General features: G+C 59.4%; 2 protein-coding genes across 2 annotated transcripts; one reads left to right on the top strand and one right to left on the bottom strand.

Moving 5' to 3' along the window:
• The first annotated feature begins 1,263 nt into the window (after positions 1–1,263).
• OVOL1 (ovo like transcriptional repressor 1) lies at positions 1,264–12,681 on the top strand. Its single transcript, XM_049892515.1, has 4 exons — positions 1,264–1,672; positions 8,017–8,234; positions 10,048–10,237; positions 10,537–12,681. Exons 1-4 carry the CDS (start codon positions 1,573–1,575, stop codon positions 10,830–10,832), a joined length of 804 nt encoding a protein of 267 aa, XP_049748472.1. The 5' UTR covers positions 1,264–1,572; the 3' UTR covers positions 10,833–12,681.
• Positions 3,235–10,677, bottom strand: LOC126081068 (uncharacterized). The gene is made up of 5 exons (XM_049892516.1): positions 10,605–10,677; positions 7,627–7,861; positions 6,423–6,520; positions 4,777–4,858; positions 3,235–3,562 (listed from the first exon to the last, which is right to left on the bottom strand). The coding sequence occupies exons 2-5, from the start codon at positions 7,846–7,848 to the stop codon at positions 3,284–3,286; spliced, it is 681 nt and encodes a 226-aa protein (XP_049748473.1). The 5' UTR covers positions 7,849–7,861; positions 10,605–10,677; the 3' UTR covers positions 3,235–3,283.
• Positions 12,682–13,414: the final 733 nt, after the last annotated feature.

Below are 13,414 nucleotides of genomic sequence, written 5' to 3' on the forward strand. Positions count from 1 at the left end.
CTTAGAACGATGTGAATTCATTTATCAGAACCGTTTCCTCTCAATCTGTTCAGCAAACATTTCATATGTGAGAAAGCTGTGTGTTTGCTAGGGACTCTAGGATGTCATTTTATTTTATATGGGAGGAGGCTAAAAAGAGAAAGAAGGTCCCATCTTGCCCTTAGCAGGTCTGCTAGTAAAAGAAGTCCAGCAATGGCCAATGTATCCCAGTAAAGTGTCTAGGGGCCACAAAGTGCTCCTGGGCTTCTGTGTGTGTGTGTGTGTGTGTGTGTGTGAGCATCCCTCCAACTGGGCCTGGGGGACTGGGCAGAGCATGACAAATGGGCTGAACCTCAGCTAAGGGTGGGATAGAAGAAGCTGCTGGTCAGCTGGGTAGCTGCAGGGGGCAAAGGAGGCTGAGCCTGACCCAATCAGGAATCCTTGGCTTCCGTGTGCCGGATTCCCTTCCCGCCTTGCTGCACCTGATATCCGGCCATTTGAAACAAGGATGAAGGCTTGTGTGGGGTGGTAAGCACTAATGGCTAAGGCGCTGGAGGGTCTTTTGGATCTCGGTAGACTCAGCGCAGTTAGCCGCCCCTTCCTCCTCTAAGCCCTTCACTCTCGCTCGGCGATCAGCCCTGGGCTCCTGCGGGCGTTCACCGCTTGGTGTTCGTGCCGCGGGCGTCCCCGCCTCGCCGCCCACCGGCTTTCCTCACGGAGACTGCGCCCAGCAGATCCCTCTAGGCTGATCCACGAACGGCTCAGCCAGGCCTTTGGGCTCCGGGGACGCTGGGGCCCAGGCCCGGTTCAACAAGTGTGGGCCGGCCGCCTGTCCCGCCCGGCGGCTTCGCGCCTCCCCCGGCGCCCCGGGCGCGCCAGGCCTGCCGGGCCCGGTCGGGCGAGTTTCATTTCATCACCGCGGAGCGTGCGAGCGCCGGTGCAAATAACGTTGCCCCCTCCCTCCCGGCCCTTCCTCCCCGCTCCTCCCGAAACTCCCGTTTGCCAACGCCTGCACGCCCGGCTGGGGGGGGCGGAAGGGCGGGTGGAGGCCGGGTGCTGGGTGCCCTGCGCCCGCCCCCGCCCCGCCCAGGCCGCGAGGCCACCTCACTGGAAGGGGATGGAAACCGGTTCGACAGGTAACAAATAGGTGGGTTGTCACCGTTATTTCCCAACGCATGCGCCGTCGCTCCCCGGGCCACTCCAAGCTAATTAGTTCAGCTCACCCCCCCTCCCGCCCCAGCCACCAACACACACCGCCGCGAGCCAATAAAGCGTGAACCCGTCCGGCCGGATCGCACTTCAAGACTTCCCGAGCGGCCGCGGGGGACGCCAGTGGAGCCGGGGACGCTTACCTGCCGCTTCCCGCCGCCCGGTGCACCTGGCTGCAGAGGACCTCGCTGAGAGAGAGGACAACGACACCACCGCAGAGTTGGAAGCGGGCGCGCGACCTCCCGGGCAGTGTTTCCGCGGAACGTGGGGACGCTTTGGCGACTGCTCTCCTGATTGTCCCCCGCCTGCGGCCAGCCCAGGAGAGGTGGGACGGCTCCGGCTCCCGTTACAGAAGCGGACGGTGCCGGCAAGCAGGGTTCGAAGATGCCCCGCGCGTTCCTGGTGAAGAAGCCGTGCGTCTCCACGTGCAAGAGGAACTGGAGCGAGCTCCCCGACGAGGAGCGCGGCGAGATCTACGTGCCAGGTAGGCGCCGCCAAAGCCAGAGCCCCCGCCCGCGGCCCGGGGACCCGAGGGGCGGTGGGTGCAGGGTGCGGATTCGTCTGCGGGCGCGGGATTGAATGGCGAGGCGCCCGGGCCCCGTTAGCCGGCGGTGCGGGCGACCCCAGACGGCGGGGGAGGGGAGGGCGGAAGGTGGCGCCGCGGGGGAGGGGCAGGGGGCCAGGCGGGGACGCGAGCGGTTCCCAGGGCGGAGGCGGGGGCCCGGGGCCGGAGGCAGGCTGGGGGTCGGCGACAGGCCGGGGGTCGAGTGCCCGCGCGGGGCCCCCTCCCTCTGAGCCGCAGCGCAGGGGAGGCAGCGGGGTGTGTCACCGCTCAGACGACCCTCCGCTCCTGCGTCGTAAATCCAGAGACCCGGGACTTTGATGAGGCGGGCGGAGGGCACTGGAGCGATGCCACTTGGGGGGCAGGGAGCGAGCTGGAGTTTCGGCCGGGGTTTGTGCTACTTGGAAGAGAAATGTCGGACTTTCAGCCGCTTTTCAGGGCTCTGGCCCCCTCCCCCACAGTACTGGTGGCCAGGAGAGCCGGGTAGACCTGCTGAAGGTCGCGCCGGAGCAAGGTTCCCCGAGTTTACCTGGGGCACCGGCCGGCCGTCCGGGGGATTCGCAGGGAAGGCGCCGGGTGCCCCCAGCCCGCTTTCCAGACAAAGGTGGGGTCGAGTCTCACCTCTGTTTGGGTCGCTCTTCCTTCAGCCCCGCCGAGGACCCAATTGAGGGAAAGTGGTTTTAGGGAGCCCACCCCCCCAGCCAGGGGGCCAGCCTGGGGGAAGCAGTGCATGCGGCGTGTTTTCGAGACGCCGCGACAGCGTCCGAGTCAACTATGAATAAGTAACCCGAGTTGTTTCCTCCTCCAAGGGCATCGTCCTCTGGAAGCCCTGAGAATACTGTCCTCTCCTCCGGAGAAAGCCCCGTTTCCTTCCTAACTCCCCCTCCCCGGGACTGGGAGTGGGCGGGGGGATGCGCTGAACCTCGGCCAGCGCCTCCCAGGGGGGAGAGGTGGTAATTAACCAACCGACTTTGACCCTTGATCTACCAGGCTCCCTGGCACCGCCCCAGGTCTTGCAGGAAAGTGTGACTTGAGGGTGATGAGGGGCCCTGCAAGGGCTCTTGCCTCAGTTTCCCCTGAGTAAGCAGTTGGAGACAGGGGTGTAGTGGTGAGTCTCTGTGGTCTGACCCCACACTACAAAATGACGGGTATGCTGGTGGGGAAGCTGGTTCACAGCTTAATCTTATCACAAACCCCTGGGCCCCTCTTCTACATCCTCCTTCAAACAAGGGAATGTGCCAGAAGTCCCTGATGGCCCTGGTGGGGAAACTGAGGCAGAAAGGAAAGTCACACGAGGTGGACTAGGGTATGGGCCCAGGACTTGGTAGTTTCTTGCTTGGTGAACCCTAGAGGACTGTGCAGTACCCGCCGTACTGAGCCCACTTCTCTTGCCCACCTCCTCCCTCACCTGGGCTTGACTTGCTGCCTAGCTGCTCCTTGGGATCTGATAACCTGAACTTGGACTGTGTGAAAGGTGAGCTGCCTTGATGGAGACTCAGCATGCTGTTATTTTTAGTTTATTTCACATCTCAATCAGTAATAGATCATGTGTTGACTTTTACAAAGGACAAAGAAATTCCGTCTGTTCAAAGCATTGACTTCCTTGTGTTCTGTTGGCTGGTATTGGGAGTGGCAGGGGACTCTGTGCCCTGGGGCCACCCATCGGGTACTGGGAGGCTTTGGGGGTCTGGCCCCCTGGTGCTGCTGCTGCGCTGGGTGAGCAGGGCTCTCTCTGCAGGATTGCCAGGCTGGGTGTTGGGGTTTAAACTCGGGGTGCCAGTGAGAATCTGCCCCATCTTCTCCTTCATCGTTCTGTGGTGATGGAGTGCATGTGGGGTCAAGCAGAGGGTAGAGGTTAAAGTACCTAATTTTACTTCTGAAAGCCACATGTCCACGAAGCATTTTCCCATAGTTTTTGGAAATGAGAAAGGGAATGTTCTCCGCCTACGCTTGAGTGCCTTGGATGGCTGGAGAGTGGGGTGTGTGTTTTGTGGTGGCCTGTCCCCTGCCTGGGCCATTCCATCACCAGCCAACCATGACCCCAGGGGCTGCCCAGCACGTTTCCTTCACCCCACTTCACAGATGCACAGCACGATGTGACCAGTAAGTGCTGACCTGTTCCCACTGGCAGAGGCACTGGGAACCTGGGAGTGTTTGTTCTAACCTTTCTACCAGGACCCTCTGGGACCCTCAGAGCATCACAGAGAGGCCTGGAAGGAGGTTTACTGACTGGAACGCTAGGCCCCAGTCTGGCAGCTCTGGCTCCAGGGCCCAGCGTAACAGTCGAGCCAGCTTCCTGAGGCTGGAGCCAAATTCTAGAGGTTCCCTCTCCCAGAGCATAGTCTTCCTCCTCAGCCTCACTCTCCTCCCAAAGCTGAGGGAAAAGCCTGAAAGTGGGCATATGAGGCTGAAGGCAGGCAAGAGGTGGCCGAGAGCTCCTGTGGCCCTGGGACAACTAAGGGAGGGATGGTCCTTAAGGGGCCAGAGCCCTGCGCCCAGGCCCTTCCCCTCTGTGCTCTTTTCTCCTTTGCTGTGTCAATATTGACTGTGGAGTGACAGGGAGCAGTGGTGATTTCTTGAGGATGAACCCAGGCACCTGTACCCAGGGGGTAAATTCCACCTCTTGGGCTGATGGGGAGGGGCCTTGCTCAGGCCCCTAGCACCCCACTCCCAAGCCCCAGAGTTATAGTTCATCAGCCCGGGTACAAGCTCTGAGGAGGGGCGCAGGCTGAGCCTTCAAATAACAAGGCTGAGCTTGCTCATCCACAGGATAGTATGGGAACGTGGGCAACTCTCCAGGCTGAGCCTTAGAGAGTCGGCTTCCACCCCAGAGTCCCAGTGCAAGCGCGTGGGGAGGGCAGGGAGAGATTCGGCCTCAGATTCTCATCACTCCTGGGAGAGGCTTGGTCAGGAAGGAGATCCAGCTCTGCTCTCCAGGGAGCTGGGCTGGGTGACCAGATAGTGAGGCGGTGGGTGAGAGCAGATGAGCACCCTGGGTCCAGGCAGGGGTCTAGATGGCCTCCTACCTGTCCCGTGTGGGGGCTGTCACTCAAGCTGCCGAGCTGATTGTTCCTTGGTGTGTCCCAAAGCAGAAGCCTGCCAGGCAGTCTGTCCCAGAAAGAGCAGGTGAGGATGAGAGCAAAGCTAGGGACATGTTGAAGTCAAGAGCCCCCTCAATCGTTGACCATTTGCATGGATGGTGTGTGGGGTCTGCTTGGAGCCCTCCGGTGTGTCCAGCCCTCTGCTGGGGGGAAGAAGTCAAAGGAAGCCTGGTTCCCGCTGTTCAGGGCTGTCCATGCTGGGTGAGGGCTGAGGCACCTGGTTTCACCTTCATACAGACACGGAATGAAAAGCTGCTGGGAAAGGGGGAAAAGATACTGCCCCAGAAGAAAACGTTTGGCAGTTTGCAGGATGGAAACAAAAGGCCGAGGGACAGGCCCATTGTGTTTCCAGGGCTGCCCACCTCTGCCCACCTACCAGAGCTGGCCTCCTTGTGGCGACTGCTAGCTGACCTGTGTGATGGGAGAAAAGGGGCCCAGGGGACCCTGCCCTTACTACTAAAGTCTGCCTAAAACCTTCCTGGTTCCCACCTCACATTCAGAACCGAGTTAACACCACCCCCCATGGGGGGACGGGGGTGGTGGAGGCTGGGCACCCTCACATCTGCTTCACCTGCTGTTCCAGGGGAGCTGGGCTCCAGCCTCCTGCCCAGCCCTGTCTCGAGGCCTTGGATGGGGCAGGACCTGGCCCTCTGTCCACAATTCAGGCCAGCAGCTTTCACTCCAAAAAGGCGACTTGTTGAGGGGATGGCAGGGCAGGCCATTGATGGGGGGCTGCCATGGACACATGGGATGTTTTTCTGCTCTGGCCATGCCTTCCATATTGTCCAGGTGGAGGCAGGTTGGGTGACAGGAGGGGGCTCATGAGCCCCCTGAGGGAGCAGGGAGGCGGCCTGCTGGTTTGGCCTTGCCACACTCCAGAGCTGTGGGTGGGTGATGAGTAGCCCCAGTGGCCACAGCCTTGCCGGAAACATCTAATTAGGGACGGAGCAATATAAGCAGGGGCCCAACCAGTTCTGCTTCTTGCTGCCTGCCACTCAGTGACACTCCGTGACAGGAGCGGCACACCGTGAGCACTCCTTGTGCGTGCGGTGGCAGCAGGACACACTCATGGGGCTGGCTGGAAGACAGGTTTGGCAGGGGTGGCAGGAGACAAACATCCCCACCCTGGCCACCAGGTAGCTGCCGTCCAGCCTCACCTGTCCCTCACCCAGGGTAGAGGTGGCTTACTCGTCCCCAGTTCCTCGGTGCTACCACCAGGACTGTGTGAATGGGAGAGGCAGGCACCGGAAACAGGGGTCCTCCCAAGCTGGTTTGGATCCTTAGCACCCCAACATGAGCCTTCCCTCCAGTGGAGCAAGGGGGCCCAGAGTGACAACGCATTGTGAACCCGCTAACTCTCACCTAAGGAGCACTGGAGGTGCAGCGGTTAAGCTCTTGGCTGCTAAGTGAAAGGTCAGCGGTTTGAACCCCCCAGCCACTCCTCAAGAGAAAGCAGTGGCAGCCTGCCCCTGTAAAGATTCCAGCCTTGGAAACCCTGTGCGGCAGTTCTACTCTGTCCTACAGGTTGCTATGAGTTGTAACCCTATTCGACGGCACACAACAACCCTTACCTGCTATCACCTGCCCCCTCTGCTGCTCCATGCTCACAGTGGGACAGCAGGACCCCGACACTGAGAGCCAGAGAGACCAAGGATCCATATGTCGCTCCCTAGACAGAGAAACAGACACTTCATTTAGCTTTGAGTTCTTAGCCGGCATCTGCAGTAGCTGGTGCAGAGACATCAGCAGTTGCCAGCACCAGGCCCCCCACCCCAGTCATATGCAGACAGACAGACAAACAGCTCTTATAACACATGCTCAGATTCCCATAGCGTCCGAGGCCAGGCCAGGCACTGGTGAATCAACGCCCAGAATGAGGTGGCTCATTAAAGTCCCCCGGACAGACGGACGCCAGGGCCAGCAGAACGGGTTCTGGGCGGCAGGCAGGCGCATTCTTCTCCTGTCAGAACTTTGTTGTGTTCTGAGGGGGCGAGGAGAGCCGGGGCCTCTCCTGAAACTTTGGTGTTCTCCCGCTCACCTTTCCTCCGTGATTACCTGCCTCTCGCCTTCCGCCTTGTCCCTGGCCTCTAGCCTGCCCTACTGTGTGGCCCGTCCTGGGTCCTCGGCCCCTCCCTCGTGTCACCAGCTGGGGAGGGGCAGGGTGCAGGGGGCCTGGTTCTGGAATCCTCCACCCACCTCCTGTGTCCCTCTCCCCGAAGCCTCCCAGCCTCTTTCCTATGTGCAGAGTTCAGGCGTGGGGAGGAAAATACTGGCTAAATTGACACATTTGATCCTTGGCCTGGCCTGGTGGGCTTTCCTACTTGTCTCCTGTGTCACTCGAGAGAACCCGTCTTCCTGTTTCTCTCTAGTCAGGACTGGGGCTATGTCTCTCAGCCCCGTTCAGTGTGAGGTGTCAGCACGGGAGCGGCCACGTCAAAGGGTTACCAGGTATCGGTGCCGCCGCTGCCGGAGGGTGCCCAGCCTCCCTTTGCTCAGCAAGCGGTCCCTGCTGTGGGGGCGGGTTGTGTAACTGCTGGGCAGGCCGCCTGGGAGACTGTTACGCCGCCGCATCCACCTGCTGCTCCCTGACCTCCTCCCTGTCCCACCCCACCTGGCCTGCCCGCCTGCAGAGCTGGAGTAAGAACCAGGAGCCCTGGTGGGGCTGCCAGGCAGGAAGCACCAGCCCAGAGAAGGAAGGGGCAAGGACCACCTGAGGTCCCCCCACCAAGGCCAGCAGCTAAGTCTGCCTGGAGGAGAGGACCACCTGGGACCCACCTGGGCGAGGCTGAGTCTCAAAGCGCTGTCCCAGGGCCCAATGCCTCCTGGGCTGCCCTCTGCCCTTGCTGAGCATGAACCTGGAATCCAGAGGGACTGGCCCAGGTGGGGCAGCAGACGGCTCGGGCGGATAATTGGCAGGGCAGCTTCTGTCCTTCCAGTTCCGCTAAGACACAAATTACTCAGCAGGCAGGCCTGTGGGCTGTGGCGCTTGGCTGGCATCACCTGTAATTACCTTAATGGGGCGGGAGGGAGGCACAGTACAGTGGGTTGGGGGCAGCCCTGCTCTGCCTCATGCCTGGAAGGGGAGGGATGGAGGCTCTGGGATCCCGGCCAGCTCACTCTTTTCTCGCGAACAAGCCCCTCACCTGGCTACTCTTCTCTCCCCAGTCAGCCTGGGCTTCTACCCACTGCAGCCCTACCAGGAGCCAGAGCCATCAGTGGCCGAACTCCCCTCTTGTCCCCTGGCTTTGGATATGAGCCTTCGGGACCCCAGCTACAGAGTGGCCCCTGCACCCTGTGTGGTGGCCCAGCTACCCTCGGAAGATATGGGCCGCCTAGCAGATGCCCAGGGCAGAGACCATGGCTTCCTGCGCACCAAGATGAAGGTAATGGCCCTCCCTCTCCCCCTGAGGACAAGGCCATCCGTCAGACCTGTGTCCGGCTAATGAGTCATGGCACAGGCGAGTCCTTGGAAGGGATGGGTCGCAGCTAAGGACCCCTCCCAGTGTGGGTGGGAAGAGGAGGCGTGGGCCTATGTGAGCATGCTGGTCCCTGGGGAGAAGCAACAGGCCTCACAAGAAATTAACCCTGGAGTCCCTGTCTGGGGGGAAGGAGGTTTATTTCATTTCTGGCTAGAAGAGGCCAGGGAAGCCCCAGGAGATGGCCACTTCTTTATATAGAAGTCCTAGGAGAAGGGTGAAATGGGAGCCCTGCCCAGTGCTGCTGTCTGTGCCACGTTGAGAATGAGGTCTGGAGTTGGACACAGTTGTCAATGTTCCCCACAGCCTGTGCCTGTGACCAGCCCTCACCCAGGTCTGCCTTCCCAGCACCTTATGTCAGCCTTCCCTACAGCTAGGCTGGGGCTGGAAAGGTGGGCCCTTGCTTTCGAGGAGAGCGCAAACAGCAGGGCCGTCGCTGGCCAGGCCTGCCTTTCTGGAAGCTCCAGGTCTTGAAGCATCTGCCAGCAGCCATCAGTGGAAGGGCTCTCCTAGTCCTGTCTGCAGGCCAAAAGCCTGGAAAATGGGCAGTGGAACGCTGTTCCTTCCTCTCATCTGTGGAGGCCAAGTGGGCATTATAACTGGAGGGAATGACCGAGAGGTGTGGCTGGCCTGGAAACTCGCACTGGACTCTCCTGGGTCACAGAGCCCTGGTGCCCCACGGACCCTCCCTCCCATTCCTGAGCCCCTGTGAGCCCTAGCCAGAGAACAGAGGGGACGGGACAGCAGCTGTGCCAGAGGACTGAGTCCTGACCCAGAGGTCTGGACAGGCTCGCAACAAGGGGAATTTCCCCAGGTGCCGAAAGGCTAGCTCCAGGAGTACAGGAAGAGGAGGGGGTAGCAGTGAAGGGGGCGCTAAGTGCCCGGGGGGCTCGGCAGGAGCTGCCAGCGACAGGGCTGCCCACAAGCACGGGCACCCTCCCGAATGTTCACAAGGAGAGGTGGAGACCCTCGTCACCTGTGCAGACCAGTGCACCTGGAGGGGTGCTGCAGCTTCCCTAAAGCACAGGTGTTCAGAGGCGGACAGGTGCCCAGGATGGGCTTCACAGCAATCCCGGGCGAGGAGGGAGGCACAGAGGTGGAGGAGAAGTGGTCTTGGCCGGGTGACAAGGCAAGGGGCTTATGACAGAGTTTCTCTACTTTTGCATATATTTGAAATCTTTCATAATTAGAAAAAAATGAAAAGGTCCTATAGGCAAGAGGGCCATCTGGGTGCCAAAGGGACTGAAACCGGCCACGTCAGTTTGGCTTGAGTGGAAGCAGGGAGCTGGGCTACATGAGAGGCCTCCAGCCACAGTGGTGGCCTCAGCCTGGGGCAGCATCTTGGAGGACAAAGAATGAGCAGAACTCCCAAGAGGCAGATTTGGGCTCAGGTTAGGGGTGAACCTGCTAACCGCTGGAGCTGCCTGAGCTGGAGCAGGCTGTGCAGGTGGTTAGGCTCTCTTCTCAGGAGGTGGTGAAGATGAGGCTACCTGGCAGCCTGGGAAGGGGCTGGGGACTGTGATAAGGGGCTGGACTTTGTGACCCAAAGGTTCCTTCCTGCCCTGAGCCCACCCATGTGAGCAAACACACAGAGCTGTGGCCTCTGGGGGGAGCCCTGTTCTCCTCAGGAGGCTGGAAGCTAGTGCCTGTGTCCACCAAATCCATGGACCTGCAGCTTGAACTTCTGGGTATCTGTCACAAACACCTTCCTTGCCCATAGGTGACCCTGGGGGACAGTCCCAGTGGAGACCTCTTTACCTGCCATATCTGCCAGAAGGCCTTCACCTACCAGCGGATGCTGAATCGCCACATGAAATGTCACAATGATGTCAAGAGGCACCTCTGCACGTACTGCGGGAAGGGCTTCAATGACACCTTCGACCTCAAGAGACATGTCCGCACCCACACTGGTAAGAGGGGTCCCCACGGCTGAGGCCAGGCAGACGATATTCTGGCCACGCCAGCTCTCCTGGGGAATGGGTAGCCTGGGAGGGCCTCCTGGAGCTCATGGCAAATGTCTCCTCAGTTCATCAGTTAGAGGGTCCCCTAGGAAACTTGTTGGAAAGGCCCTCCATCCATCTCTTTCCCTTAGAGTCAAGGGTCCCGTCCTCTGGGTCCAGGGAGCTGCCAACAGGCTCTGAGGGGGACAGGTTTGAGGAGGTGGTGCTGTAGCACCCTCCCTGATGCCTGGCCACTCTGCTTCCCACAGGCGTGCGCCCCTACAAGTGTAGCCTGTGTGACAAGGCCTTCACCCAGCGCTGCTCTCTGGAGTCTCACCTCAAGAAGATCCACGGCGTGCAGCAGAAATATGCCTATAAGGAGCGCCGGGCCAAGCTGTACGTGTGTGAGGAGTGTGGCTGCACATCCGAGAGCCAGGAGGGCCACGTCCTGCACCTGAAGGAGCACCACCCCGACAGCCCGCTGCTGCGTAAGACCTCCAAGAAGGTGGCTGTGGCCCTGCAGAACACTGTCACCTCCCTGCTGCAAAGCGACCACCACCTGTGAGAGGCCCGAGAGGCCCGGCCCGCCATCCTGCTGCCTGGCCTGTCCACCCTCCTGTGGCCTCTTGCTAGGAAATGGCAATCAGGACCAGATCCCCCGAGCGTCAGCCTGCCCCCAGGCACATGTGCTCACGTCAGCCCTCTGAGCTGACCTCTGCTCACTTTTCTAGTTTTGTCTTAGGGCAGAGGGGGCGGGATGAGGCCAAGGCTGCCTTCAACCAGAAGCAGCAAGCCTACTGAGAAGGCATTGTTCCCTGGGTGGCAGGACTTCCTCCCCAGGAGCTGATGAGGGCAGTCCTGCCGCCCTCGCCTTTGGAGGCCAGGGCCAAACTTCTGGTCCCCCATGGGCCACAGAGTGGAGGTGCTCATCAGGAGCACCCTGCTCAAACAGCCGTGGGGATGGGGGGGGTGGCGCTGGCGACAGCCCGTCAGTGTTTCTCATGCTCAGGGCTATGGGGAGGCTCTGCCCTCCCTACAGGGAGATGCATACCTGTCCGCACAGCTGCATGTGTGTGCGTGGGTGTGTGCGTGTGTGTGTGCGTGTGCGCGTGTGTGTGTACACAGGACGCCTTTCCACATATCACCTCACTTTTAAGAAATCAACCACAAGGTGCCAAGGAAATATTTTTTCCTTTTTTTAAAGATGACAAATGTACAGATATTAATATATTTTTGGCGCCAGTGGCGGCTGTTTTTAAGAGCGGGATGGAGCTGGCTCTTCTCTGTCCCCACGTGGTTCTATTTATCCTGGACATTTCAGACCCCTCTGTGCCTTAGCTCTGGGGGTGGGTGCCTGGCCCACTGCCCAGTCTTTGTAACTCCTGATAGATTTAACCCACTATATTACTGCCTCCAGCTCCTGCCTGGAGGACAGGCACCCTCTCTGCCCTCCTGCCCCTCTGCCCTGAGAGCACACCCACTTTTGCCCTTCCCTCCTGTATTCTTTCCAGGCTGCCCTAGGTTACCTAGCCCCTCCTTGCCTCCATCTGTAAAGTAACTCACCATTCCCAGACATGGGGGGTTCGTCTGGCTGTAGTTTCGAGGTGACAGGTGGGATGATGAGTCTGACACCCAGAGTCTACTGCATGAGTACCGAGAAGTCAGAAGACCTGCTTGCTTCCTGGTGGAGTCAGAAACCTAGGACAGCAGCAAAAAATTGGGACAGAGTGACAACCAAGTATACCAGAAACCAGCAGAGGAAGGAGTATATTAGGTGGGTAACTGACTTTATGTCAGCCTCTTTTCTGGGGTTTTGAGTGCCTCAGGAGAGCGCTGTTCCTGGCTGGTTGGCCCTGTCTGAGGGGCAGAGATGAAAAGATAGTCACAGTCTGCTGCTTGTCCCAAGTATCCCTGGTCCAGGGGGTGGGGCATGAGTGCAGGACCTGTCCCTGTTTCGTGTGGATCCAAGGAAGAAGTGGCAGGGATGGGTGCCAGCCTGCGGAGAGCAAGAGGTGCACTCCACAGACGATGACGGAGCACAGCAGGCGGGTAGCGCCTTAAAACCAAACCCTGCGCAGACCTGGCCTTGATGTCCTGTCCCCTGCCCCGAAAGAGCAGCTTAGCCCCCCGGGTGACCTGGGAGGAAGGTGCCTTCTCTGGACTTCCTGGGTGTCTGTGTTTGTCACCTTCTGGAATGTGTATAGACGGTTCCTGAACTCTTATTTTAGAGTATTTTTTGTGAGTGTTTGGGGCACTGCTGTATTCTGAAAGTTATGTAGTATAAAAGAACATTCTCTGGAAGCTCGGTTTTTGTTTACATTTCTGTGTCCCAGGGTTCATTGCCAATATGAGGGAGCTATGGCCTCTGTGCTGTCTGTTTTATAATTTTTCCCCCAACTATTAAAATCAGAGAACTCTCCTTTCCTGCTTGTCGTATAGGCCTCTTTTTGCCCCCTGCAGAGAAATTAAGTGAAACAAGTGATCTATTCTCGTCAAAGCTGTATCCCTTCACAGTTACCTGTGGCCCTCAAGTCAAGTCTAAGAGCCATGGCCCAGGTCTCCCGGGAGGCCCTTGGGCCCTGGGTCCAGCGCCATCGGCTCAGGCAGTGCGGCTTTTCAGCTGCCTAAATCTCCCCCACCGACCCACTGACAGCCTCCCCTGTGCCCCAGTGCCCCGGATCTCTTGGTGGTCTGTCGGGTTCCGGTCTCGGCAGCCACTCTTCCCAGCACTCTACTGGGGTTGGACCACAGGGGAATGGCAGTCTGTTCCAAGTAACAGGCACAAAGGTCACACCCTGGTAACTTCCGGGTCAAGTCGGCTCACTACTCCTCACCGCCCTGCCCTCTGAGGTAGGGGCTATGACCCCATCCTGCAGAGAAGCTAGGAAATGCCCAGAGCCCCACGGTGAACAGGCAGTGGCACGGGTACAGCCACCTGGCTGCCTGGCTCGGAAGCTCAGGGGGTAGCCAGTGTCTCTTCAAACTAGAAGACTAGTGAGACTGCCTGGTCCTCCCCATCGGTTACCCAGGATCGCTCTGAAGGAGAGCTGGACCTGAGCCCTGGACCTGGGTCCCAGTTCAATGTTCTTCCATCAATCACATTGCCAGATGGACCACAGCAAGAGGGAAGAAGAGGAGGACCATCAG

This window comes from Elephas maximus, chromosome 7 (genome assembly GCF_024166365.1).
Source record: "Elephas maximus indicus isolate mEleMax1 chromosome 7, mEleMax1 primary haplotype, whole genome shotgun sequence".
Taxonomy (NCBI): Eukaryota; Metazoa; Chordata; class Mammalia; order Proboscidea; family Elephantidae; genus Elephas; species Elephas maximus.

Coding starts and splice junctions, on each gene's coding strand:
- OVOL1 (XM_049892515.1), top strand. CDS start 1,573: ATGCCCCGCGCGTTCCTGGTGAAGAAGCCGTGCGTCTCCACGTGCAAG. Junction 1,673..8,016: donor CGGCGAGATCTACGTGCCAG/GTAGGCGCCGCC, acceptor TTCTCTCCCCAG/TCAGCCTGGGCTTCTACCCA. Junction 10,238..10,536: donor ACATGTCCGCACCCACACTG/GTAAGAGGGGTC, acceptor TGCTTCCCACAG/GCGTGCGCCCCTACAAGTGT.
- LOC126081068 (XM_049892516.1), bottom strand. CDS start 7,848: ATGCCAGCCAAGCGCCACAGCCCACAGGCCTGCCTGCTGAGTAATTTG. Junction 4,859..6,422: donor GAGGGGGCAGGTGATAGCAG/GTAAGGGTTGTT, acceptor TTTCTGGGACAG/ACTGCCTGGCAGGCTTCTGC. Junction 3,563..4,776: donor ACAGCCCCCACACGGGACAG/GTAGGAGGCCAT, acceptor CCATCACCACAG/AACGATGAAGGAGAAGATGG.